Source organism: Centrocercus urophasianus, unplaced genomic scaffold (genome assembly GCF_019232065.1).
Source record: "Centrocercus urophasianus isolate 14NV4802_14NV808 unplaced genomic scaffold, USGS_Curo_1.0 seq_17, whole genome shotgun sequence".
NCBI classification, from domain to species: Eukaryota; Metazoa; Chordata; class Aves; order Galliformes; family Phasianidae; genus Centrocercus; species Centrocercus urophasianus.
The window spans coordinates 17,110,470-17,136,220 of record NW_024884722.1 but is presented as its reverse complement, the minus strand read 5'-3'; the positions used below and the strand labels follow the sequence as shown (position 1 = coordinate 17,136,220).

The window sequence follows — 25,751 nt, the reverse complement described above, 5'->3', positions numbered from 1 at the left end:
TTTCTGCACTTGCTGACTCACATGGAGATGGATAATTTTCAGATTTTTATACATGCTTCAGGAGAAAGAAGCATTCATGCCTGCAAGCAAGACCTAAGTGCACTGAGGTTCATCATTTGTTATTCTGTTTCACCTTTTCTCATCTCACTTGTAGCATTTTAACTTATTTCCTAAAGCAAAGACCCATTCTCAAGGAGTACAGAAGTAACTACTGAGTGTAAGAGCTTTTTTCAGTCACAGATCTATTTTTTTCATTCTTTCAAAATTTTTTAAAACACTCTATGCCTTTCCATCATTAGGCTTCCTCCTTCTCTGGAGTTCTTCTCTTTTCCTGCAGTCCAGCACAAACAGGATATAATGAGCAAGCAAATACAGTAAAACCTGAGTAGAATAGTCTGGTTTTCTACTTTATCCCAACCCTTGCAGATAAAAGTTGTCATCTCAAAAGAACACACTTAACAGCAAATGTACCCAAAGCAGCTCCATAATTAGTTAGGGCCTAGTAACATTACTTCTACTGGAGGTTTGGGTTGTTTTGGTTTGTTTTTTTTTCAACTCAGGAAATATATATATGCAAACATCTGATATATGGCTGGAGTAATTTTTTTTTAAATGTACAAACATCCAAAATTAACAGTGATCTTTGACTTGTTACTCAATTCTGTGAAGTTCTGACCCACACACAGTGTGCTTGCAAGACAACATGTCTAAGACACATAAGTATAACCTCTGTAGCACAGTAAGAACTGCAGTTCCTCTTTCATTGTAGTTTGAATGCCCTTTGCAGGAAGTTGCCTAAATACACCCAAATGCAGTAATGCTAAACAGCAGTAGTTTGATACTTGAACATGGAACTGAAGAACTTTTGACCTTTCATTTTAACAGTAAGTGTGAGAAACTTTCTCAACAGCTGAAAGGGCATAGAAGGGCAGAGGCATCTCCATGTTGTAGAAAAGAGACATTCCCAGACCAGTAGCAAGTGGGATAGCAGTGGCCAGACTGGTACATCCACTCAGAGGCACTGATGAAATGGATTGTCTGACTTGTTGCTGACTGTGCATTCAGTGATACAACGTGCAGTACTTCTCATCATCTTCCTGCAGCTCCAAAATACAAATGCTGTGTTATCTCACAAGAGGAGTACCTACCTTCCATCATGGTCACTGGATCTTCCATTTTGGGTCGTAATATATTTGGTCCAAACACTGTAGCTAGGTTCTGAACACTCATCTTGTTAACGCTGGAGTGAGCCTGAACTTCATCAAGGAACCTTGAAAAGCCCCCCCAGAAAAATCATAGAAGGAGAGAAATAAGTCAGTCACTTCTCAGACTGTAAGCATGCTGAGCAGAAAGTTTTGCCCTGTGTTTATATAGCCTGGGATCCAAAATGCTCCTACAGACTAAATGCAGCTTAGATATTCAAACTCAATCCCAGATCCCTTGTATGAACAAGACAGAATATCTTCTGCCAAAGGTACTTCTGACTATGCAAATACAGATTTTCTGGGAAATTTCCATTTACATGGAGTGGTTTCTGCCAGTTTTCACTTACAGATAGAGGTAAAAAAAAAAAAGACATTTCACTGATCCTCGCACCCTAGAATTAAGCAGCCTGTGGGAAGAGCTTTATTTCTTGAATCTGACAAAACACAGATAAAGAGCTTCTTGCAAATGCATCAACTGGGCAGACATCAACACACGGAAAAGACTTTATGTGAGCCAAAGATAGCACATGAAGAAATGCAGACAGACTGGCTATCTGTATGCATATGCTGGAAATCAACAGAATGTTTCTAAAAGTTACACATTTTGCAATTTGGAATAGCCTCAGTAGGAGCTATAGTAGGTTGCAAGAAACACTGAAATAGCTTGTAATTGGTCTCGTTACAAAAAGGACAATATGACATGAATACCCAGAGGAGCAGGAAACAGGTCTCAGAGACCTCAGAGTTGAACAGTCTCACTCTGCCTGTAATCTGTTTTTAATGAACTGCTGTTCATTCTGGGGTGATCTGAGCAGATTTAGCAGTCAAAACATTTCCTCCTCGCACTGTACTACTCAGTTGGCAAACTTCTGAAAGCTTCTACTTGCAGCCTGACTTTCATAGGCACTCCTATTGTTTAAGAGGCTTTCAGTGTGCTGAGACCCAAGAACTGTTTTCTTCCCTAAGTCAGAACTAAAATCGACTTTAGTTTCTTCAATTCTTCACTTAGAAACATGTGTGATTATATTCTCTCCCATATTCTCCCTTTATGTTTTGCAATACTCAGACACCAAACTATAGAAATACACAGTGAGGCACAGTACATTTTCCAAAGCATTCAAAAGTACATTTCAAAAATGCTGTCCATCTGTACCCTTGGGAAGGATTGTCATCTCCTGAGTAAGGCATGGGCTTCATGTCAGTCAGCATTTTTGTCTACTGCCTGTTGCAGATGTGCAAAGGACTTTACCACAGAGATCACAATAGGACAAAGTGAATTACACTGTATTAAGGCAAACATTCTGTTCCAGCTCCCAGACAATTCCTTCCCACTTGGAACAATCAGCAGAGAGACAACAGGAGAAAAGGCCACAGAATCCCTGGCACTCCAAGCCATTCCCAACCCCACTTCCAAATCACAGCTGAGGCCAGACTGGCCTCTATCATAACTCTATCTGCTACTCAGCTTGAGTTACAAATCCTCCTGCTGTGCAATGCCTGGAACTACTACCTTTCTCTATTGGTCTTTAAGTGCTTCTGAAACAAACAGTACAACCTAGCAGCATCATTGATGCTTGCTGTCAAGGCTGTGGATGACAGCAATTTGCTTGGCTGCACATGCACCTACACATACTTTACAGGATCAGCATGTTGTGTGTAAGTGGTAACTGAACATTCAAACTTTCAGAATGAATTATTTGTATATAAGATTGAATCTCACAAAATGTAGTGACTTTTCCAAGTGTTAATTAATTTCACTTACTTGCATATGTACTTCAGGAGATTGTAGTTGGCTTGGGGCAAATTCTTTACCTGTTTAACCAGTTCCTGAGTACCCTGAGGGACAAGAAAAAGAAGAAAGGAGGACTATTAATATAAATGATGCAAAGCAGACATGACTCTCAGTGCTTTAAAATGCTCTTTTCTGAGTCAAACCTGTGAATCAACAAATGATAGCACAAGGAAGTTTTGTAGACAGTATCATCCTTCATTGTTCCTTGCCTCTCAGGTAGAAGGCAAACACTGGTCCCAGTAAGAGAGATCCACTACACACCATAAATTGACACGAGATAGAGTGAGAAAACAGCTCTCTATGGGAGTGCTGATGGCCCAGCAAGCAGAGGTGCCTACCCAGAGGAGCATCATTACTGGGATCTTTCCCCAGACCCAAAAAACAAACAAACAAACAAAAAACATTTTTTCCTTTAAAATTCTAAAAGACAGAGAAAGAAAATAAACCAAAAAATAGCTGGGCTGTCCATCTACAACAAAAGGAAAACCAGAAAACCACCCCCTCTGCAAACCACTAAGTCAGCATGCTTATTCCCCAAACACCAAGAAAAGCTTTTGTCCAAGAGAAAATGGCTGCAGAATTCCTGAAGTCAAATCATGGACTGAAATACTGAAACCCCCACATCCAGAACTTGATTTAGTGTTCTAAATCGGTGCAAATCCTTTTGTAAGCTTAATGGTTAAATGTATAAACCTTTATCTAGGGAAGCCTGCTGGTCTTCAGTCTGCTCATGGGTATACCAGTATAAGTGGACCAGCAAATATGGCTTTCCAGCACCCTGCCTATTCAAAACTTCAGAGGCTCTGAGCGTACCATAAACAGGGTGCAGCAATGCCAAACTGAGCAGAGGAGAGTTTTTCTTTAAGAAGCTGACAACATTCCAGTTCAGATACCTCCTTTTTAATTACTTCCATTTGCAGTCATTCTGAGCTGTGACATACTTCCTCATAAACCTTCTGTCTTTACATTAATATGTGAGATGAGAGATCTGCCTGACAAATGACTTAAAACCCTGAAGCTACTGAAATCATCTTACGAAAATCTCTGACTCAGAAGGCTATTGTCCTGCTGCAGTCCCACCATCATTTACTCGTTCCTTTCAATGCTGCAGTTACTCTGAAGGTTTGCTCATTTTTTGGGACTACCATCCCTGTGTGAAGACAGATATCCAAACACATCTGTGAAGAGTGATAGCTGTTCACTAACGAGGGAGGACTACTAGAGAAGTTTCAGAATTGCTGGTTCCAAGCCAGATAACTGCATTTGGACTTTCATTTCCAGCTTTCCTCCATTTTGTAATGAATGTCAGGGAGGGGATTCTGTTGGGCAGCCTCCTGCAAGATCTTCATGAGTCCTCTGTTCCAGATGGGTCTGAAAGATCCAGAAAGCAGTCTGTATTCCTGCCTCCATCCTTAATGTCCTGAAAGCAAACAATTTTTTCCTCTGAATTTGCCAGTAAACAAAAAGAGTCTAACTAATAAAAAACTGAACTTTAAAAAAAGCAGTAAGTCTTTTTTAATTCCTCCAGGTAAAAATCACGCCTGTTAACAGTGACAACAATGGAGACTCCAATAAAAGAGCAGTCTCAAACATCTTTCTTGAACTTCTGAAGACATTTGAATCAAGGAAAGCTGCTATTGATGTGAAGGTTAAAGTCAGTTTTTCAGGTCATCCGGTTTTCAAGTGAGGTGTTTGAACTAGATACAGTTGAGCTAACAAACCTCTCGAGTTTTGCTCTGTAACCCAATTTATTTCAAATACAGAAATCAGAATGACATTTGGCACTGTGTTTCAAGTGCTCTGAATTAAAACGTCACAGCTTCACTGGATGCAAGAGAGGGCTTTGTAACATGCAGGCAGCTGGAAGTATGATCTAAAGATACAAGCCTTATGAAAGAAAAAAAGGCTGTAGATATTTATCATCCATGCTCTGTCACAAGGAATCACAAATGTGGGATTACAATGAGAGCATCTTTTAGATTCATTCTGGTACAAACAATTCTCAGGTTTGAAAAAAAAAAAAAAAGCTTCCATTTTTGTGCCCACCAACCTGACCAGCAAATGCCAGGAAGCCGAGTTGGTGAAACCACAATAAAGCAATAAGGAAAATGTGAGCTGGAAACTGCTGCAGTGTTACCAGCTAACACAGTACAGGTCATGGTGTATGGCTGCAGCCAAGCAAGCAGTAGAGGCACTGTGCTGCCATTCACCATGATGGTACTCTGCAGTATAACTCTTAACTCCTTAAAGAATGCTGCCTTATTTACCACAGATACATGCTTTTCCAAGGAGGGGTCCTGTAACCAAAAAATTTTGCAATGTGTGTAAGAGATCAGTGCTAACAGGGCTAGTTCTGGTCTAGACGGGCTAGAAAACTGGCAGCACTTCAAGTGTTCACCCAAATTCAGTTCCTTCTAAAATCCCAAAGCCAGTGGCTTAGTTTACCAAATTACTGAGGGCATCTCTAGAGTTCAGTCATTAGGGAAGCTAAAACACTGCCACATCAGCTCAGACTCAGATGAGTTTTTTAAGATTTGAAGATCTTTCATTCATTATCTCCTCCTCACAACCAACTGGGATCAGAATCCAATCTTTTAATGCTGCAGTGCCGCTGAGATACCTGGAGGCCTCAGCACAGCTCAAAGGCTTAATTAAGTTTCTGTTTGCATTCCAGCACCAAAGTTTAGTTGGGTGATGAATGAACACGAACAGCAAAGAATGAAAAATGGATGCCTGGGACAATGCTGGGGTATTTTTTCTGATACAAACGGAGATTAGGCCAAGCTAAGGTCATGATAGTTCCTATCTACGTTCACAGTGTAGCAGTATGAAGTGCCAACTCTTTTATCCAAATTGCTATTTTGCTTTAAGTAATTCTGGTTTTATTTGAGGAGGTTACAACTAAAGAAAATCATAATTGAGTCTAAATGTCTCATTCAAAACTTCCGTATGCAAAATTAGAACAAAACATTTCTTCAAACAATGGTTTGAATTTTGTTTCAAGGTGTATATATATATATATATATTTTTTTTAATTATTATTATTTTCAAAATGAAACATTTGACTTTGAAATTCTCTGAATTTCAATGAAACCCAATTTTTCAGCAGGGGGACTTTCCATGTGGGAGGCAAGGCAAGCCCTACGGGCGGGTATGACTGTGCTCCTTCTGCTCCACGTGCTGCTGTGCACGTACAGCCCCTCCGCCCTCGGTGCATGCACTCCATCTTCCAAAAAAAAAAAAAAGTAAACAGCCCTTGTTGAGGTTCCAGATTTTCCTGACCAAAGGAATGGTTGTTTACTGCTGCAATTTTAATGAGACAACATTGTGCTATCAGCAGTACTGTATTTTCTAAGCTTGCATTTCAGCTATCTGGTCCTCCTCATCTCCTTTCTAATCCAAAGAGAACAATGCTTTCACTACAACTCATTTCAGCCTGGCCTTGCTCCCACAAAACTAACACAGATGCTGCTTCCCAAACTGCTGCAACCTGTGTAGGCAAAATCAGGCAAAATACAAAACTACATCATTAATAAGCTGAGCAATGCTATACAATTATGTTTGCCCAACTTGGCACTGCCTCTACTCTTGTGCAATAGTGCTTAATGGATTCAAAACTTTCCAGTGTGCACTCTGTATGACCAAAATGAAACCAGCTCCACTGCCTTAGGAATGCTGCTGTTTCTCACGAGATCAGCCTTTCTCCTGTCTGTTACATAGCACCCTGCAGCAATGACTGTATTGGCCATTAATATACAAGCAAGTTTTGGAGCCAGTAGACACATACATGTACCATTTAAGAGACAACACTAGTGCACTGACACACTGATGCAGCTGTGTCCAGGACACAAATGCATATCAGAGTGCAGTGTTATACTGCGTCATGCACAGATACCAGAGATAATTGCTTCCTCAGAGCTGGCTAGAGAATGGACTGTGTATGTACAGACAGTACCAAACGCCTTCTGCCCTTAAAACCCCCCTTATATATTATCAGATATGCTGCATTTGATGCATGCAAACAAGCATCTTCTTGTGGGCATCATCAAGGACTCAATCTTCCCAAAGCCACTTCAACTAAAGGTGAACCAGGAGGTTCCCAGCAAAGAACAGCTGTTACAGTCCCCACTAGAGACAGAGATGTAAGAATACCCCTGAGGCCACACACAGAAAAGGACAGAAACGTGGCTGCAACTTACAAGCCCGCAGGTCTTCGCTTCTTTAGCTGACGTAAGTAATAAGGCTTACAACTCTAAACCTCACTTTAGAAGGCAGCACAGTTCCATCCACATTAGACCAGATTCAACGTGCCCTTGCAGTCAGCAAAGAGCTCAGACATCACCACACAGGGAGCAATATGGATAGAACAGATCAATCAATCATACTGTAAATTATCTTTGCAAGAACTGAATCAAAATTTCCACGATTGCCACAGACTTGAGGTTTCTCTGAGGAAACCAAATGGAAGAACTGAAGGTTCTGGAAAAGTATTCATAGCTTTACTTCTCCCATTTTAGGATAGTGTTGTACTGTGTTTTTTTATAGTGTCTATCTTCTAAGAAATACAAAGACCATCACATCAGTCAACATCTTATTAACAACTCTGGAAGGCAAAATATGCTGTCCCCATATATGACATTGAAAACATAGTAAAGGAGAGTAACTTCATAAAACTTGCTAATGAGTCAACAGCAAAGCTGCAAAAGGAACCTAGATCTCACACCTCGCACCTCTTTCTGATTATGCTATAGAACACCACTGTTCAGTTGAGAGAAGCACTAGGCTACAAGACTGACTTCAAAACAGCTTCTGCTTCAAGCGGGAGCCTGTGATACTTATGCCAGTTCATAGCTTCAGGAAAATTCAGGGGGAGGTTCCCAGGAACTCCACTGATTTTAAATTAGGACTGAAGAGTGATGAGAAGGAAGCTGTATTGTACTGGGTCTTGGAAACAACCCTCAAGGTAAAAGGAGGCAGATTAGAATGACCACTGACCTCTCCCTCATCTTTTGAGAGTAGCTGTCCACAAGAAAGAAAGTCTTCGTATTTGGCAAAGGGGATGACAGGCTCTGGCAGCTCTCGGAGGTAAAGCTTCAGGAGGGACGCCACAGTGTGAACATCCGTGTTGCTGCAATACAGAAGAAGGAAGGAAATTTAGACACCCACACTACCTTAAAGCCTGATGCCTTCAGGCAGGGTGGATCAAAGTCCCTCTTAAGGACAAGGTAGGTACACAAAGTGGAATCATTCTGCTACACGACTGTATGAAACATTACGGTCTACCTGGGGACAAGGAAAATCTCCCCTCTGTGAAAATACGAATGCATCTCAAGCAACGTGAGCAGTGAAGGGATGCTCCTGCTCAAGATAGGGTGGTGCTGTGGTTCCTCAATCAGTGCGGTCAGGAAGGTGTGCAATGCAGAACACAGTGATCACGCAATTCTGACAACAAATCTCTGCACCCTCATGCAATCAAACAATCTCTGATCCTCTAACTGATACTCTACCATTGCAGGGGCTTCTTTTCCCTCTTGTCTATCCTTTACTTTCATTTAGGGCCTGAGGTATCAAATGCCATAATGAAGATGCACCTGCTCTTCCCTTTACATGACCTATCCCATTTCTGGTTTGTGACAGTGCCTCGTTCCAAGTTTCCTACTGTACAGCTCTGTTTATCTTTGCAAATGCTAGAAATCTCAACAGTTTGTGTCACCAGCTCTCCACTTCCCACCACAGCCATGACAGTCTTTAGAGAATTCTGAGAAAACCACATCAGTAAACAACGCAGCCTCAAATTCTCACTTCTTTAAAAGCTGAATCTCTTCTCTTTAGGATGTTTTTAAACAGTGTTTTGAAGTGTAATGAGCTCTACCAAATATTTTGCAGCTGCAGCAGACCAGTGCAAGGACAAAATACATAAGGACTTGTACTTCTATTTTTATTCTGTTCTGATAAGAGCATTGGATTCAATTTTCTTAAGGAACATCCATCCCTGTTATTTTACTGAAGCTTGACAGTAATTTCCAAACTGTTGGGAAAGGAGAAAAATACACAGGCATGCATACTGACTGATACTAGAAACATAACTGTAAAACTTCTGAATTTTTTTTTTGAAAATTGGAAAAATTACCAGAACGAGCTGCCAGTAGTTTAATAAGTAACAACATTTGACCACTTGCTACTAATTTTGCTATTTCTATTCAATAACTCTATCAAAGCTGAGAATATCAGAGTTTTCTTCAGTTGATTACAAATACTTTGCAAATGATGTCAATAACCTCAATTCTTTTTGTATGAGGTTTCAGGCATGAATGGTGGATATGATTATCACTTAGCAGCAGAGCCCACACATTACAAGGGACTTCAGGTCCCCTGGTTGGATTTTATTGTTACACCAGCATGGCCAGATGAAATCCAGCCAAAATGTCAGTGACACAGACATGTGATAGGAGCAGACTGCTGTAGGTGCTTCCAACTGCAACACCTGGCTTTTCATTAAATACGTACATATGCATTTAAATCTCAGACTGAAAACCCAAGCTTTTTAAAAGTAAATATTTTAATTATCAATCATTAGAGATCGGGCAGGTAGGCTTTAGCTTTTGGAAGATCAAGCAATGTTGAGTTTATTGCAGAATCAAACTGCACTGTCTACAATCAAAAAGAAGGAGAAAAAAAAAAAATGTATTCCTTCACTGCACCTGATTTGGGAACTAGGATATGGATATCACATTTGCAGAAAATATTTGCTGCTGCTTAGTTATTCTAGGCTGTATACGGACAGTTAGAGAGAGAGAATTACGCTTACTAGGAGAAGTGTTTCACTCAGCCATGAAGGAATTGTTTCTCCTTTTCTGTGAGTGCTGATACAAAAGATCAGAGAGCAGGGCCTGCAAGCTGCAGCAGTCACAGTGGCTGCAAGGGGAAGGTAGGGCAGAAAGCCAACAGCTGAGGAACCCTCAATGGTCACACTGCTCAGATGCTACCAGGCTTGCCTCCTCCAATTCTATGCTGAAAATTGAGTTGTTCCATTTCAGATCAACCCAAATGACAGGCATCCCTTCATGGAGATCTTCATTGCCTCTGTTAAAGGTGACACTTCTCACTGATCTATTTTACTATTGCAAATGCCTATGGAAATAAAGGTGCCTTCTGCTTTCAGTATGATGGGAGGAGGCTTTTCTTGTCTTTCGGCAATTAAGTTAGAATAGATTAGAAGGTAAGACACGAAAGTGAGACTGTTGGTCCTAATTAATTCCATCTGTAGATACTCCTATTCCCAGATTAGTGTTTTCCAAAACAACTCTGTTCACTTCACTTCCACATGAATTCAGACAATTCTAACTCTGAACCAGAGCATCCGGACGTTTAGTTAAAAAACAAAAGATTTTAAGAAAAGATGAAGTGAGACAGTTTGAGGGTTTCAACTTTTTTTTCATGAAAATATCTCAACACTTCCATTTAGGGAGAAAATACAGACTGTGGTTAAGAATCAAAGAAAGAAGAATTGGTGGCCTGAGAAGCAGAGGGGAGGGAAGAATTGGAAGAATGTTCACAATAAACTCAAAGGATATTCTTCCCAGGATGAGTGCAAACCCAATGCTATCATGCAGGAGAGCAGTACTACGTCCTGCAGCAGTAGTTTGGTACAGCACTGGCAATGTCAAGATTGGCTGCCAATCCACAAGGAAGTGATTCCCTGAGTTAATATGCTGACATACCAGAAACTGCCAGTGCCACCTGGGAAATCTGTCCTAGGAAGTTTTGGCAAGAAATGGACCCTGGTCTCCAAGTGAAGATCTCCGATCTGATCCCACTCCTGGACGTGTCATAGATCTGTGCAATGTCCAAATCTATGCAACGCCCTTGGATCCAAGCACTACTAAAGTTCCAGTACTCTTCCAGAGTCAAGGCAAAATTCTCAAAGGGCTCTTTAGGTCAGCACAATGCTAACCATCATTCTGGGTAGCATGTGCGCACATGAGAGAGGGAAAGAAACGGCAGTTACAGAGGATGGACAGAATATGGCTGCAAGGGCCTGAGAGCATCCACCCTCCTGATTATTTGACTGGGCTCACAGCCAAGGTAGAGATAGTGCGGCTGAGAGATGTCCTATTCTCTGGCTGAACTTAGAGCTCTTCCTGTGGCAGCCAACAGCCCCTCAGCCATGACTGACTGGCCACGCACCCTGTTATCCGGACCAAGACACTGACTTAAGGATGAAATTCAAAGTCTCATAGGGTGGCTTTGGGTTAGAAGGGACTTCATGGATCATCAAGCTCTACTTCCCAGCCTGACCTTGGACATCATCACTATCACTATAGACTTGCCTGCTGATCATGAGACTGTGCCTGAGCTTCAGTGCTCTCTCTGCATCGGCCTTGAGTACCTGGCTCAGGTATGATGGGAGTGGGCTCTGGATGCTTGTTAATGCTCTTGCTCCTGAGTCACCTTCCCTTGCAGAATAACTGGCTCTCACTGGTCCCTGACACTGGCATAGATAGTAAGACCAAAAGGCAGCTACCTTTTTTCTGTACCACACAAGGAGTGATTGCATCAACATATTTACAGAGGGAATTAAAATGGGAAATGGTCATTTTTCTTTTGGAAACATCTGACTTAAGTTTTACAGAAAAATCAAAACAGAACACAGGTGTCCCTACGATATATTCAACTTTGAAATAAACGTTCCTTCTCAGATGCTGAAATTCTCAACCAAAAAGGAATTCCTTTTGGCCTAGAATTCTGTGGTCAGAAAATACTTGGCTATGACATGCTGATCAACTCCATACACATAAAACAGCCAGGGAAAGATGTGCAAAATCTTGGTGACTATTCCGAAACCTGGTGACAATGAATGGGTAAGAATTGAGATTTTTCCCCTGGGCAGATTCACTACGGAGCAAGAGATAAATGCAACATCTAAAAGTAGTAAGACACTACTGTCCTGTGTATTTTTATGGTGAGATCCCACCAACTGCTGAGTAGGCTGTACCCACACCTAGCATTGGCTTTCAAGATGTGCTTATACTCAGCTCAATTTCTCTCCCTGCTCAAGCACTGAACCAAATGTAGGCCTCAACACTCAAAACCATGCAGGAGAAAGGCCCAGCTACTCTCTGAATGAGGAGAATGTGTAATTAAGATAGCCACCATCAGGCTGCTCCTGCCAGACTCCACATGCCACAAGTAAAACAATCTGAATTTCTGATGTCAACTCACCTGTCAAAGAGCGGCTTCTCTCCACAGTCAAAAGAATCCTGCAAATCTTTGACAAGGTTGGCTTGCCCAGGCATCCGAAAGAGTCCCTCCTCTGTAAGTCCTCGCTCCCGAATAAAATCCACACACTGTTCCACCAGCAGTGGGGCTAACCGCTGGCCATACTTCCTCTCGTAATGCACAGTGTCCTCCAATCGCTGTCCAAAGATCCCTGCCAAAAGAGAGCAAGAGAGACATTCGGGTGTTAGCTGCAACTCTTCACGAGCTATTGCTCAGGGTGAATAATGAGGGAAATTATTTTGTAGGGACTGGATGCACTAAGGTCCAGTTTTTAAACAGACTCTGAAGAATAAAAGGGTTTTAAAAAAACAAGTACAATTACATGCCAAGTGTGATTGTTTTTTTTCTGCTTAAGAGTCCTTTAAACTACTCTTTGCCCTAAGATGGTATATACCTCTATATGCACAAGGAAAGTAGAGCTGAGATTATGCTTACAGTTATCTATAGCTGTGCTGAACCTGAGTTAAGTAATTACATTTCCATTGCATCTTCAGTCTTAGGAATGCCAAAACAGAGGCATGGGCCACAATGATTTTTTACATGTACACACCACTCACACAGTTATTGCTTAGTAGTTTGCAGCTGCCCAGCCTAACAGGTAGCACACCCCTGCAAGAAGATTGCCAGCATGTTGGAATGCAGTTGTCCACATCAAAAGTGGCTTATGTGAGTGAAACTGCTCTCACTCTCCACCTACTGTAAGCTCTGGGTTTCTATTTATTTTCCTTTAATTAAAATTAACAAGTGAAAATTAGAAAAATGAAACACAGGTATGCACGAAATCATCGCTTTTTCTACTAAAACGCCTTACTTCCTGCACTTTGGAAGTATAAGAAGCGTCAGATACTCTAAAAGCAGGCTGGCCATAGGTAGTTATTAGGTCAGATCTACTGCAGACTTGTACCAGCAAGTATGAAAGCACTGGCTCACTCTTTGATGAAACTGGAGTTCCTGGACAATGCCAGCTGCCGAATGCCACTACTCGGGTCACATCTTTTTGACAACGCAGAAGAGACTCAGGCTGTGAGATCCAGAAGTTCAATCCCTGCCACTAAGAAATAACTCCATCTAAAAGGACAGCCTGTGAGCCATGCTCTGAAATCCCACTTCTAGCACCCTACAAGGTATGGAGGAGTCAAGGAAGACAGCAAACAAATTAATCTCATTCTGGAGATTAGGTATTTAGAAAGTGTGAGAATTCCAAGATTTACCCAGTTTCAGACAGGAAATTCTACTCAAACATTGCTCAAAGCAACCGGTAAATTTACACTGATATCAACAAGGAGCTTTAGATCATGCACTTAGCACTCAGTCATACATATCTGAAAAAAAAAACCATCAGAATCCAACACCAAAGTTACTCTGTCCACAAACAGCAGCCAAGTAGTGTTTAGTGATGAATGCATGTGAATATATCACATTTCTTTTGGTCATTTTGGTCATTTTTAGGGCTCTCCTTTCCTTCCTACTAAAGAACTTATTTCCCATTTTTATTTTAGTGCTATACTCGTGGCAGGCTGATAACTCACAGCAGAAGTTTCCTTGCCACCATTCACTATCTTCCAAGGGACATCTGATATCAAATTGTACCTTCATTCTGAATTCAGTCCAACCCTGCTGAATCCTTGGTGAAATAAAATCTAGCACAGTGACAGAAAAAATCTAGACATCAGTGTTAACTCCCTGAATGAAACATACAAGAAGGATCCTGAAGCCCATTTTCCATTCCCCGAGAAACTGTTACACGTCAGAATACAGAAACTTTTCTTACACTCCAGCCTGCACAACTGCACTGCATAATCAGAGATGGAGGACCATGAAGAATCTTGAAGGAAATTCCCTCCTTATCCTGGCAGGAGAGCATGCCCTGAAGCATGGGAGCGACTTATGTTTGTCACTGTAAATATTGTTTCTCTTTCAAAGTAAAGGTTTCACTGGTTCTTATTTCTAATTCGTTCATGAGTTTTCACAGAGATATCCCTGAAATCATATTCTAGGAGAAGGAATCTCTTCCTCGTTTTGCACAGGTTGCTTTGTAATCTCATCATGTTGCCATGACAGTGTAAAGCCAAGCAGCAAAGCAGCACAGCAGAACTGCTTGTGTACTTGGTGCTCACCACTATCAGAGGGTTTCCAGGACTCTTACAGATGCTGAGTACCCAAGGAAGAACAACATTCTCAACCTAGTTTATCCTGTAATATCTGGATCCAGTAATATCCAAATCATGGCTGAGAAAGTAAAGTCTCCAAGGCTTGCTCATCTTGGCCTCTGTCATTCTCAACAATGTGTATTACTGCACACAGAATAATCCAGGCAAAAGGAGCTGCAAGGTACAGTGCAGAGCCCTCCTCTTATGAAATCTGAGCAGGAGCACACAACCTCTCTAACCTCCTTTGTGCTATTCTGCTGGTGAACAATTTTCCCCCTTCCCCTGAACTGTGTATTTGATCCTGGGCTACAGGCTGCCTTCAGTCAAAAGGTCCTTCAGCTTTAGTTACAGCAAGTTCAGCCCAGGCCCCAGCTTGCATATCTACCAAAAAAAAAAAAAAAAAAAAAAAAATCACCAAAAAAATAACTCCATATCCTATCATCAATCTCTGAGCCAGGCTTCTTCCCACCAAACCCATCTATTTTCTCAAAATGATACATGAAATTCACTCTTTTAGATGCAGGACACACAGCCACAGGGAGCTCAGGCTATGTAGATGGCATGGCAATTGAAGAACAGCAGCCTTGCTTTTCCAAATCTCCTCTTCCTAGCTGACTGACCGCCTTGCTTCCTTCTAAAGAGTGTCTAGAGAAAGACTGGGAAATAGGCAAATGCTCTGCACTCCCCAGATATAGAGTACAGTTAGCAGTTTTCCAAAAACCCCATGTTCTGGTGTTCTAGACTGATCCAGAGCAAGGACAGAGGCCATGTCAGACACTCACATGCAAGCATATGCATAGAACTACTGCATGTGTGATCTCCACTTGCAGCATGAAGCTTTTCCTGCTTTCTCCTAGTTTTGTCTGGCCTGCAGTCAGTGACATGCCCTCATAGTTCGGTCAGTTGTTGCTGAGGTGATGAGAAAAGACCCTCAAGCCACTGCCAGGATGAAAGACTTCTCCCAGCCCAGCTCTTCTGGTTGCCTCCCACCTTGGTTTGGTAGGCCCATTTCAGTCCAACTCCGATTGCAAACCTATATTTTCTCTTTTTCTCATCCCATACTTTTTCAGGGAAGTGCTAGAAAAAGTCCCCCAGGCATTGCCCAGATGAAGTATTTCTCCCAGGTCAAGTTTGTTGGTAATTCCAACTTCTCTTTTGCAGCCCCTGTTACACTGTAGCCCTGCACTTTCTCGCTGTCCTGACGCTACTTATATTTATTTACTTACTTATTTTACCACACCACAGACAAGGACCCCTCAGTCACTGTGCAGAGAAAGATTGCTCCCAGGTGATATCTCTTGGTAGGAAGACTATTATGGTTAGGGTTTAGAGAGAGAGAAAGCATAGAACTGCAGTTAAAATAGGGCTGAAAAGAGGCAGCCAAAAGCAAACAGGGATGCCAGGCTTGGAAGAAATCACTCATCTTTGCCATGGCTGCAGAGCTTGTCCATGGCTTAGAAGTGCAAATTATGGTTAGGGTTCAGAAAAGGAGCCAGCTTTCTTTGGATTGCGGCTGGAATGGGGCTTCCAAAAGCAAGTTGGAGCTGCTGACAGTCAGAGGCTTGCAGAAATCTTTCTTCCAGGCATCTGCTGGGGGGCCTTAACAAATCTCCCCTTGGGAAGATTATCATTAGGGTTCTCACAACCATACTAGCATGGCACGTGTTACATTCACTTACTTCGGTCTCCTAGGGCTAAAAAGGGCAGACTGAGGAGGTGGTGTCCTGTTAACTCTATAAATCATCTCACTTCAGCTAGGTCTCAGAAAGGTTTGTAAAACTTAGTTAAATATGCCTGAAAGAAGCAGATAAGGGCATTGCTGGTCTGGACAGGGGCTGCCCTGCTTTGCAAGGAAAAACTAATGTGGAACCAATTGCACACAGCCTCATCTGCTGGCTCCTCAAGGCACAGGCCTGGTTTTAATAACTGGGGCTACAGCTCAGATGGAACTTGGCAGTTCTTCACTCCATCTGATGAGCCTGCTGGAAGACATTAAAGTCTCTCTTCATTCAGAAGAAAGGGAGCCAGTGCCATCCGGTCACACTCCCAGACAGGGATAGGCTAGAAATAATAACCCTGGGCAACCCAAGGGTTAACCTTCCTTGTTGTATCCTTATCTATAGCTAGGCCCTTTTGTTTGGCTTGAAAGCAGGAAAAAGAAAAAAAAGAAAAAAAAGAAAAAAAAAAAAAAAAAGCAGCATGGTTGGGACCACATCCTGAATTTCAGAAAGATTCAAGAGATACTAAAGAAAAAATGGGCTAAAGAATTTCTTTCCTCTACTCCAACAAGCTGCCTCTGTTCTTCAGAGATTTAGGTGGCTCTTTGTGGAAAAAGCAATCCAGGAACGATGTGCTAAGACACAGACAGTCTTTCTGTCCTGGCCTGAATAGCTCACCCACCAGCTCCAGGCATACAAAGCCTATACATTCAGCTACGCTGTCTGGACATGCTGTGGGCAGGAAAATATATGATCCCTGCTTCATTTTTTCTCATCAGAGCTCTGATTTCAACCAAAATAAACTAAAGAAAGTGATAATAAAGTCAGTGCTCGAATGGATTTTCTTTGCAGAGAGGACTGAGGACTCTATACGTGCTTAAAGAGGGAAAAGTCCAGACACACCTACATCAGCTGTAGGCACAGGTTAGTACACACATGCTAAAAGATGTACAGGAAGATAATTAGGCACACACCTGGATGCTGCTATATAGCCTGCACACCCGCGCATGCATGTGGTGCCTCACAGACAGCAGTTTGTGGATATAAAGATTGTGTACGTGCTCACCTGCACAGGTAAGCTTCTGCTTTTACCTTCCCACACTCATGCTTAGGAAGCCATTTATCTGTCCCCTCTCACACATGAAAACACTGTGAAAAAACCATGGGCAGACATTCAGAAGTGCATAGGCTTTCCCAACAAAAAGCACACACAAACCTGTAGCTCTTCCTGCCCTCCCCTGGCCCACCCAAGCGCATGCGGCACGAATTACTGCAGCACGACTGAAAGCAGAGCTCCACGCCAGGCACTGGGAGCAGCCCCCAACAGATAGCTCCTAACTACTAACCGTCCAGGCAGACAGGGCATGCAAAGCAGAGGAAAGAAAAGGAAACAACAGATAATCAGGAAGCAACATAAATGTGACTAAATAACTTGCCCAAGGTCACACAAACGAGTCTGTGGCTGAACTCAGCATCTTCTAACCTCATTCCCCACAAAGATCAGCCTCCGTGTACTGGGACACAGTCACTCTCATCCATGTATATCCATTTAACCATTCCATGTAAAAATAAGCACAACTATTTCCCCGTGAAATCAAATACTAGCTTGGCACCCAGTAGTATTTTTGGCCACAGCTTGGGTCCTTCCCACTCCTTCCTCTTTGTAAGGACAGCTGCTTTACTGAGACATTCAGCCTCTGTCTGAGTCTAAGCTCAAATATCTGCTTTACATCCAGGAAAAGAAAACCATAACAAATCTAAACTCTACAAAATCATCTCATACCTCTTGTTCTTGTGCAGCACTCTGCTACATGACAGGCGCTGAGCTTCAAGCAGAAACCAGGCAGTGTCAGACAGCAGGAGCGGCAGAGAAAGAAAGTCCTGACTTCAGGCATCAGACACATTCTGAGCCCCAGCACTGGCAGCTTTCCATTCACCCAGCGCTCCAGAGTGGAGAGCAGCCGATCTGCCCTGGGAGATAATCGCAGCAGCACATCTGGTCTTAGCTCCACAACTCAGCATTAATTATGACTTGTGCAGAAAGCATTTGAAATATCCAATGAGATGCAGAGCTCCCCAGCTCGCTCGGCAAGGGGAAGGAGCGAGCAGAAAGACAGGCAGGTAGGGTCTTGCCCACCCTCGAAGCTGCCGCCAATGTAAACAGCAGCTAAGTATGGGTCACAAGTTTTAACAAAGGCATCCCCCATCGGCTCTGTAATATATTCATGGTCTAATTGCTTGTCAGATCTATTCTAGATAGCTGAAAAAAAGCTGAGCAACAGTCGCTGTCTGCATGCCACGCTCTGGATCCCTTCCTGATACAGGCGGCGTTAGCTGTGCTACGGAGAGCCCTGCTTTAGTTTTTGAGCTGCTCCCAAAGTACCAGGACAAAGCTAATGTTTAGCACTTATCCCCACTTCAGCACACTCTGGCAATATCCCTTAGCTCTTGAACTCGCTGGAAAGTTTGACATACCATAGGACAAGCCACAGACTTTGACCTGGTGCAGTTTTTTGTGGGGTGCTTTTTTGTTTGTTTGTTTTTGTGTGCGTACAGCCCCTTCTTTAGCCCTTTATAGAGCATCTGCCTGTTGACAACAAATAGCATGGCTGGATAGGATAACCAGAAGGGAAGAAACTAAAAACTACATGTCAGCCAGCACCCAGGACTTACCTGCAGGGAAACATTTACACGCTCAGCTCCTGCACTCAGGGTAAGTGGTCAGTAGTCAAGAGCAATGCCTGCTGCACCGTGATCCATACAATTACACTGAGGTCAGCCCTTCATCCCCTCTACAAAATGCACACGGATGACTGCAGATAGGCAGCAGTCATTCCTCAGAACCTTTGCACCAATCGTCTGGAGAAATTTATGCATCTCCCTCTGGCATAAAAAACATTAAGGAATTAAAATCCTTGTTTGCAGATGCTCATCTGCTTCAATAATTAAAATATCACATCTGTGGCCACTCTAGAGATCACAACTCATTTTAACTTCCTGGCTCACCACAAGCTTAACTACAATGTGGCTCAGCTTAAATACATGTTAGAGAAGGCAGTGACCCAGTGGTTGAATGCTGAGATTTCAGTCACTGAGACAGTATCGTCCCACAGCTCAGGAAACTTGATATCAGACTCTGTCTCTACATCCCCTGATTTGATCAAAAGCTCTCACTTTATGTAAAGGCAACACCAGGATCAAAAGCTCCAGTTCTTGAATAGCATAATAGTATGGCAATCCTTCAATTCAAGGTTTACCTTAAATAGAAATGCATTTCAAAGACAGATACTAGAGCCCCAGACAAAGCACCAGACAATTCTTAAAGTCCAGTAAAGGACATTTGGTAAGTGATGGAAATCCTTGAACAAAAGGTAGAAATGAGATATTGGGTACTCTTCACCCTTTTATTGTTCTCTCTTCCCTTGTGGAGAACACTGAGGCTGCAGGTTATGGAAAATCTTTCGAATGGCTGAGACACCATCAGGATTTCTGGCAATATTCCCTGGAATGATGCCTCAAAACATGTCACATCTGCTAATAACATTACAGAGCTGGGAACTCAACATTTGGAATGAGAGCTCAGGAGACAGCAAATGCAGACCTTCATTTTTCCATTCCCTTCTCCATTTCTGTTTTCCATCTCTCAAATTACAAGAACAAGGAGACATCCAATGAAATAGAAAGTAAGTTTAACATGGATACCACTGTAACCAAAGTACAGTCAACATATGCAATTCACAGGTTCTCTGCAGCCAAGGACACAGTATGACTCAAAGCACGGTTAGACATTAGCATGTCTTGTAGGACTACCCTAAGTTGTGTGAGAGATGGCAAAAACAATGTAAACTGTTCTCCAAAGAAAGGGCAAATACTGCCCTGGTGAGAGAAAAAGGCAAGATGCATACATGCTTGCTCATGTAAGCATCATAACTGAAGCAAGAAACAGCAGCTGCTTCATTATTGTTCCCTGAGGATGGTCACTGCAGCTAGAGATGTCCTGTGAGAAGAAGTTGACTGTGCTGTGTCCATTCCACAATTATCATCTTCTTGCATTATATGAAGAAATTCTCAATCCCTTTCAAAGCCTTCTGTCAAAAATCATGACTTAAACTACAAAATACAATGAGACCAGAATAAAAAATATGTGTGTATATATATGACATATACACAGATAAATATATATGTATTTATACTTTGTTTTCCGTGTTTTGAACTTTAGTGTTGCACTTGGATCTGCTTTCTTTGTTATGCTTCCTAAAAATGAAACCCAAAATTCTCACACACTCACTGGATTGCTGGAGCTGCAGAATTATACCCAACACTGCAACAACAGCAATTATCAACTTGCCATCAAAACTGTAAGTGCCACCTGAGGATCTCATAGAGGGGGATGAAAAGGATAGTCCAGAAAAGGACCTGGGAAAACTGGTAGATGGCAAACCGGAGATAAGCCAGCAATTGTGTCCCCACAGCCCAGAAAGCCAACCAAATGCTGAGCTGCACCAAAAGAAGTGTGGACAGCAGGGCTAGGGAGGTGATCCTGCTCCTCTGCTCTGTGCTGGTGAGCCTCACCTGGAGTACTGCATCCAGATGTGGAGTCCTCAGCGAAGGACAGAAACAGACCTGTTGGAGTGCATCCAGAGAAGGGCCACAGAAATGACCCAAGGGTTGGAACACCACTCTTAAGAGGACAGGCTGAGAGAGGTGGGGCTGTTCAGAATGGAGAAGAGAAGGCTCCAGGGAGACCTGAGATCAGCTTTTCAGAAATATCTAAAAGGAGGCTGTAAGAAAGAAGGGGACAGACTCTTTAGCAGGGCCTGACATGATAGGACAAGGGGAAATGGTTTCAGATGGAAGGGAGATTTAGACTGGATATAAGGAAAATGTTTTTTTACACTAAGGGTAGTGAATCACTGGCTATTCTATGATCCTGGCTCTGCATGTCACTACAAGCCATCAGACTGGCTGGGAAGTTCACTACAGCTCAGACAACCTCTGAAAATCCAGGCATATCTCAGGGTTGGCATCTAACTCGGCTCAAATTCAGTCTTGAATATGGTTGCAACAGACGGCAACGGTGAACCTGCATGAACTCAAAAAAAAAATTCCTCCCCATTTCTGATTGTGAACAAACTTGCTGGCTTGTACAGCTCTAGCAAGTGCCTATAGGGCATGGCTTATTTTTAAACATTAGCTTACACATAGTGTTAGCTAGTATACAGATACACTCAAGTGAATCTGTCTGAGGGAATTCAGATGTAGGAAATTATTTTGCCCATTTATAAAAAAAGGATGAATTATCCAAGTTAGAGCTGAAGTTCCTTAATTTTCAGGTTAGTAGAGCCTTATACAAATTCATTCCTTAGCCCAAGCAAAGATGGGCACTGAGCACCTCCCTGTACACACTGAAAGCTGGCAGTGAATCACTTACAGGTGATCAGTCAGAGGACTGAAACCAGCAGAAAAGCCTCCAATAGTACATCCCTTGTACAGTAAATTTTTGTTCTAGTTTTTTCCCCCTCTGAACTCTTTGAGAAGGTCTGTCCATGAACAAAATGACTCCCCTGCTCTGGGCTGGGGTCTCAACCTTGACTGATAAAATGGAATCTCTAAAGAATAAATAGGCTTCTGCTTACTGACTGATAAGCCAGTCAACAACCCTGGGTTGAAAGGTGAGCAAACAGCAGTGCTCATCCTCATCTCACAACAAACTCAGCCTAACCTGTGCATGGTGTTCTTCCATCCCTTTAAAATATGTCAGGAAAGGAACTCACTGAGCAGCGCTGTAAATTACCCCTGCAGTGGACTCTGCCCAGTTTATACTCTAAACTGAGATTATAACTGTTTGCTCACAGAGAAAAGATGATAAACAGACCTAAACATCACTCAACCACAACATTCTCAATCCACAGCCAAACCCCTCTTGTTTATTGGTCTATCTCTCTCTAAACAAAGGCAAGAAGGACTTGGAGAACAAAACATCAAGAGCAACAAAACGTGCCTTTTAGCAAGCAGTGATCTCCGAAAATGTGCCCCAAGAAATTTCTATCTCCCACAGCCTAAGAACATCATTTACAGAGCTTTTCATTTACCGACTCCTGCACGCACCTGCCTGCATTTAACAGATTGCTTCCATAGACCTGTATGAAGCTGTCTGTAGAATGCATCTGACTGGTAGAACTTCCATTCCAAATGTGCTGCTGCATGTTGATCTCCCCACTCTACAGAAGTTTTACAGAAATCCTGAATGCTGGTAAGTACAAAATACTTGTGACAGTTCAATTACTGCCACCAGAAAAGGACTAGAACTCCAGCTGTGGCTCCAAATACAAGAATCATGGAGGCTGCAACCTTTCACTGGTCTCTGGTGAAGAATGAAATGAATCGCCCAGACTTCTGACCATTCTGGAACATGGCAGGGCCAGTGATCTAGACTCACCTCTGAAATTTGTAATAACAGACCCTTTTATCCATTCAGAAAAATTAGCAAGCTACGCCCTCAAGTCTTTCCCTATTCCAAACCTGAGAGACTGATTTCCTAAGACCAATTGGTCACTGAGAAGCAGACAGGATCAACACTAAATGCACGGGCAGGCTATTCAAATAAAACTTCCCCACAAATACCTTTGTTAGCCTGTAACCTACAATTGTAAAACCTACTGGGAGGTAAATGGCATCATATTGTTGCTTCTTCCAACTCAACCAATGACGAAAACTATTAATTTCCACACGTTTACCTTTAGCTTCCACTATCCAACTAAAATTCTCAGTTAATATCAAACATAACGTACACCTTCACCACTCAAGTATAAGGTCATGGTCTAAGCTCTAGTCACATCTGAACTCGATCATCTACACTTGGGGAAGAGATAGCATTTAGTTCCAATTCATAAAATAGATAAAACATTACAGTAAATCTGCCAACTTTTCAGGAACAGTTCTGGCAGAGGTCAAGGGCTTAATGTTCACTTCCTTGAGCTGCAACTCAGAAGTTAGCAAGGGGAAATTGTAAGGATGATTACCTGATGTTGGAGAAGAAAAGAGGAGCAACTGGCAAGGAAATGGGAAAAGAAACAGAGGGTGCATTCTTTGTTCTCAGCTCTTAAATGGTTAAAATTGAAACTTTTAAAGAGCAGAGTACCCTTCCCCTTCAGTAATCAAAGATTCCCATAACATTCATCAAAGGAATAACAGAGAAATTAAAATACTTGCCTTCAAGCTGAGAAACACCACAGGAACATGTTTGTCCCATTAATCATACACTGGAGGATGCACAGTGAGAATCAGTGGTGTTTTAAGCCTGTCAGCTTTCAGACATGAAGCACAAACCTAAAGCTTACACAGGAGCAACCTCACTGAGCAACTGGCAGCACAGCAGGAGGTACTGGTCAGACTAGATGCTACAGACAGAAGCCACCACAACAACTGCACGGCCACTTCGAGCTCTCCATGGCACTTGTTAGCCGAGGAGGACAACAGTCTGCTATTGAAGAGAAAGAAGGCACAAGAACCACCATATTTTATCAAAAGTAAAACTGATACTTTTTGATTCTTAGCTATACAAGATATATATGAAGTTAACAACTACATTCAGACCTTTTTGATATCAGTTTGATAGTTCAGGCAGACTTACCTTCTATGGAGTTGTATAATTCTATTTTGAACCCATTTTTTACTTTTGTTTCTGTATCTTGTGACAATGAGTTTTGTAATTAATTCTGCACTGAATTAAAAACTTTTTTGCTTGTCTTAAACCTTCTGACTGTGCTCTCTTCAAATCCTCCATACTCTTCTCAGAGGTAATCTTCTTTGTAAGAGGAATCTTCTCCAATATTCTTTTCAAAGGTTTTGGTTTTTCAGTTGTGTTTTTTTGTTTGTTTTTTGAGAGAGACAGAGAAAGGGAAGGTCTTAAATTTGGACATATTTTACATCTTATCAGTTATGCAACCACTGGAGTATGAGATTCTTCCTGAGCAGAACTTGTATTAAAATTTCCACCGTGATTTGCAGGGAAGGATTGCTTCTCTCAGCCTGCTGGCAACACAATTCCTAAAGCAGAACAAGATCCTGCTGGCATTCACTGCCACAAGGGTGCATTGCTGGCTCATGTTCAACTTGTCATCCATCACCATCCCAGGTGCTTTTCTGAAAAGTTGCTTTCCAGCCAGTCAAACAGAATGTGCTGGTGCCTGCAGTTATTCCTCCCTAGGTGCAGGACTGTTGAACTTCACAATGTTTCTGTTCACTTCTTTCTCCATCCTCTTGAGGTACCTCTGAATGATGGCAAAACCATCTGATGCATAAATTCTTCCTCCCAGAAACAATAAGTAAGGTTGCTGAGGGTGCATTCTGTCCCATCATCTAGGTCATTATCGAAGATGTTAAACAGTACTGGTCCCAGCATCAGACCGTGGGGTGCACCTCTAACAACTTACTTGCCTGCAGGCTGGACTTGGGGCTGCTGATCACATTCCTTCATACACTGCAGTTCAGCCAGTTTCCAGTACACTTCGCTGTCCATGTATCTACTGTATTATCCTTAAATGAGGATGTTACAGAAGACAAGTGTTAAAATCCTTGCTGAAGTCAAGATAAACAATATACGCTGTTTTTCCCGTATCCACCCAGCCAGACGTTTCATCACAGAATGTAACCAGGTTGGTCAAGCACAACTTCCCCTTCATAAATCCATCCTGGCTATTCTCACTCACTTTTTTGATCTTAAAATGTTTGGAAACAGTTTCTAGGTTTATTTGCTCCATTATCTTCCCAGCAACAGAAGTAAGGGTGACCAGCCTGTAGTTCCCAGTTCCTCCTTGCCCTTACTGAAGACAGGAGTGCAACCTCCAACAACTGCATATCCTTTGTAAGATGAGCCAGCTCCCAGAGCACTTGTGGATGCACCTCATTAGGTCCCAGTGACTTGTATACACCCATTTGCTTTAAGAATTCCCTAACATGATTACTTGCTACTGAGGAGAGAAATTCCTTGTTCAAGACTGTCCCACTGGCCTCAGGGACTGGGGACTGCTGAAGGCAAACCTCAGCTGTAAAACATGAGGTGAAGAAGACATTGAATACCTTAGCACCTTTTTCATCCTTTGTCACCAAATCTCCCATCTCTTTCAGTAGTGGGCCTACATTTTCCCTGGTCTTCATTCTACTGCTGATATAACTGAAGAAGCCTTTCTTGTTGACAATCACATCCCTCATCAGATTCAAATCCACATAGACTTTATCTTCCTTAAGTCCATTCCTGCATGCTTAGACAGCTTTTCTATATTTTCCTTAGTTCACCTGCCCCTTTTCCCACTCTTCCTGTACTTCCTTTTTAAGATTGAGCATTGTCAAGAGCTTCTTTTTAATCCACGTAGGCCTCCTTCCACCTTTGCTTGATTTCCTGCACATCAGTGTGGACTGTTCTTGAGCTTGGAGGAGAAAATCCTTGCAAACAGCTCTCCTAGACCCCTGTTCTCTCCAGGATTCTATCCCATAGGACTCTTTCAAGAACATCTGAACAGTTAAATCAACTGCTCCCCTGAGTCCCAGGGGGTTGTGACTCTACTATCTACCTTGTTGAGTGATGCCTCCAGAGTGGCTCTTTTAC

General features: G+C 42.3%; 1 protein-coding gene across 4 annotated transcripts in view; it reads right to left on the bottom strand.

Moving 5' to 3' along the window:
- ARHGAP22 (Rho GTPase activating protein 22) overlaps positions 1–25,751 on the bottom strand; it is a 141,390-nt gene that overhangs the window by 13,293 nt on the left and 102,346 nt on the right. For all 4 annotated transcript variants that reach the window (XM_042818618.1, XM_042818619.1, XM_042818621.1 and 1 more), the window contains 4 exons: positions 12,220–12,427; positions 7,993–8,125; positions 2,968–3,041; positions 1,149–1,270 (listed from right to left, as the gene is read on the bottom strand). In XM_042818618.1, coding sequence (XP_042674552.1) covers positions 1,149–1,270; positions 2,968–3,041; positions 7,993–8,125; positions 12,220–12,427 — 537 coding nt within the window. The remainder of the gene's footprint in view (positions 1–1,148; positions 1,271–2,967; positions 3,042–7,992; positions 8,126–12,219; positions 12,428–25,751) is intronic.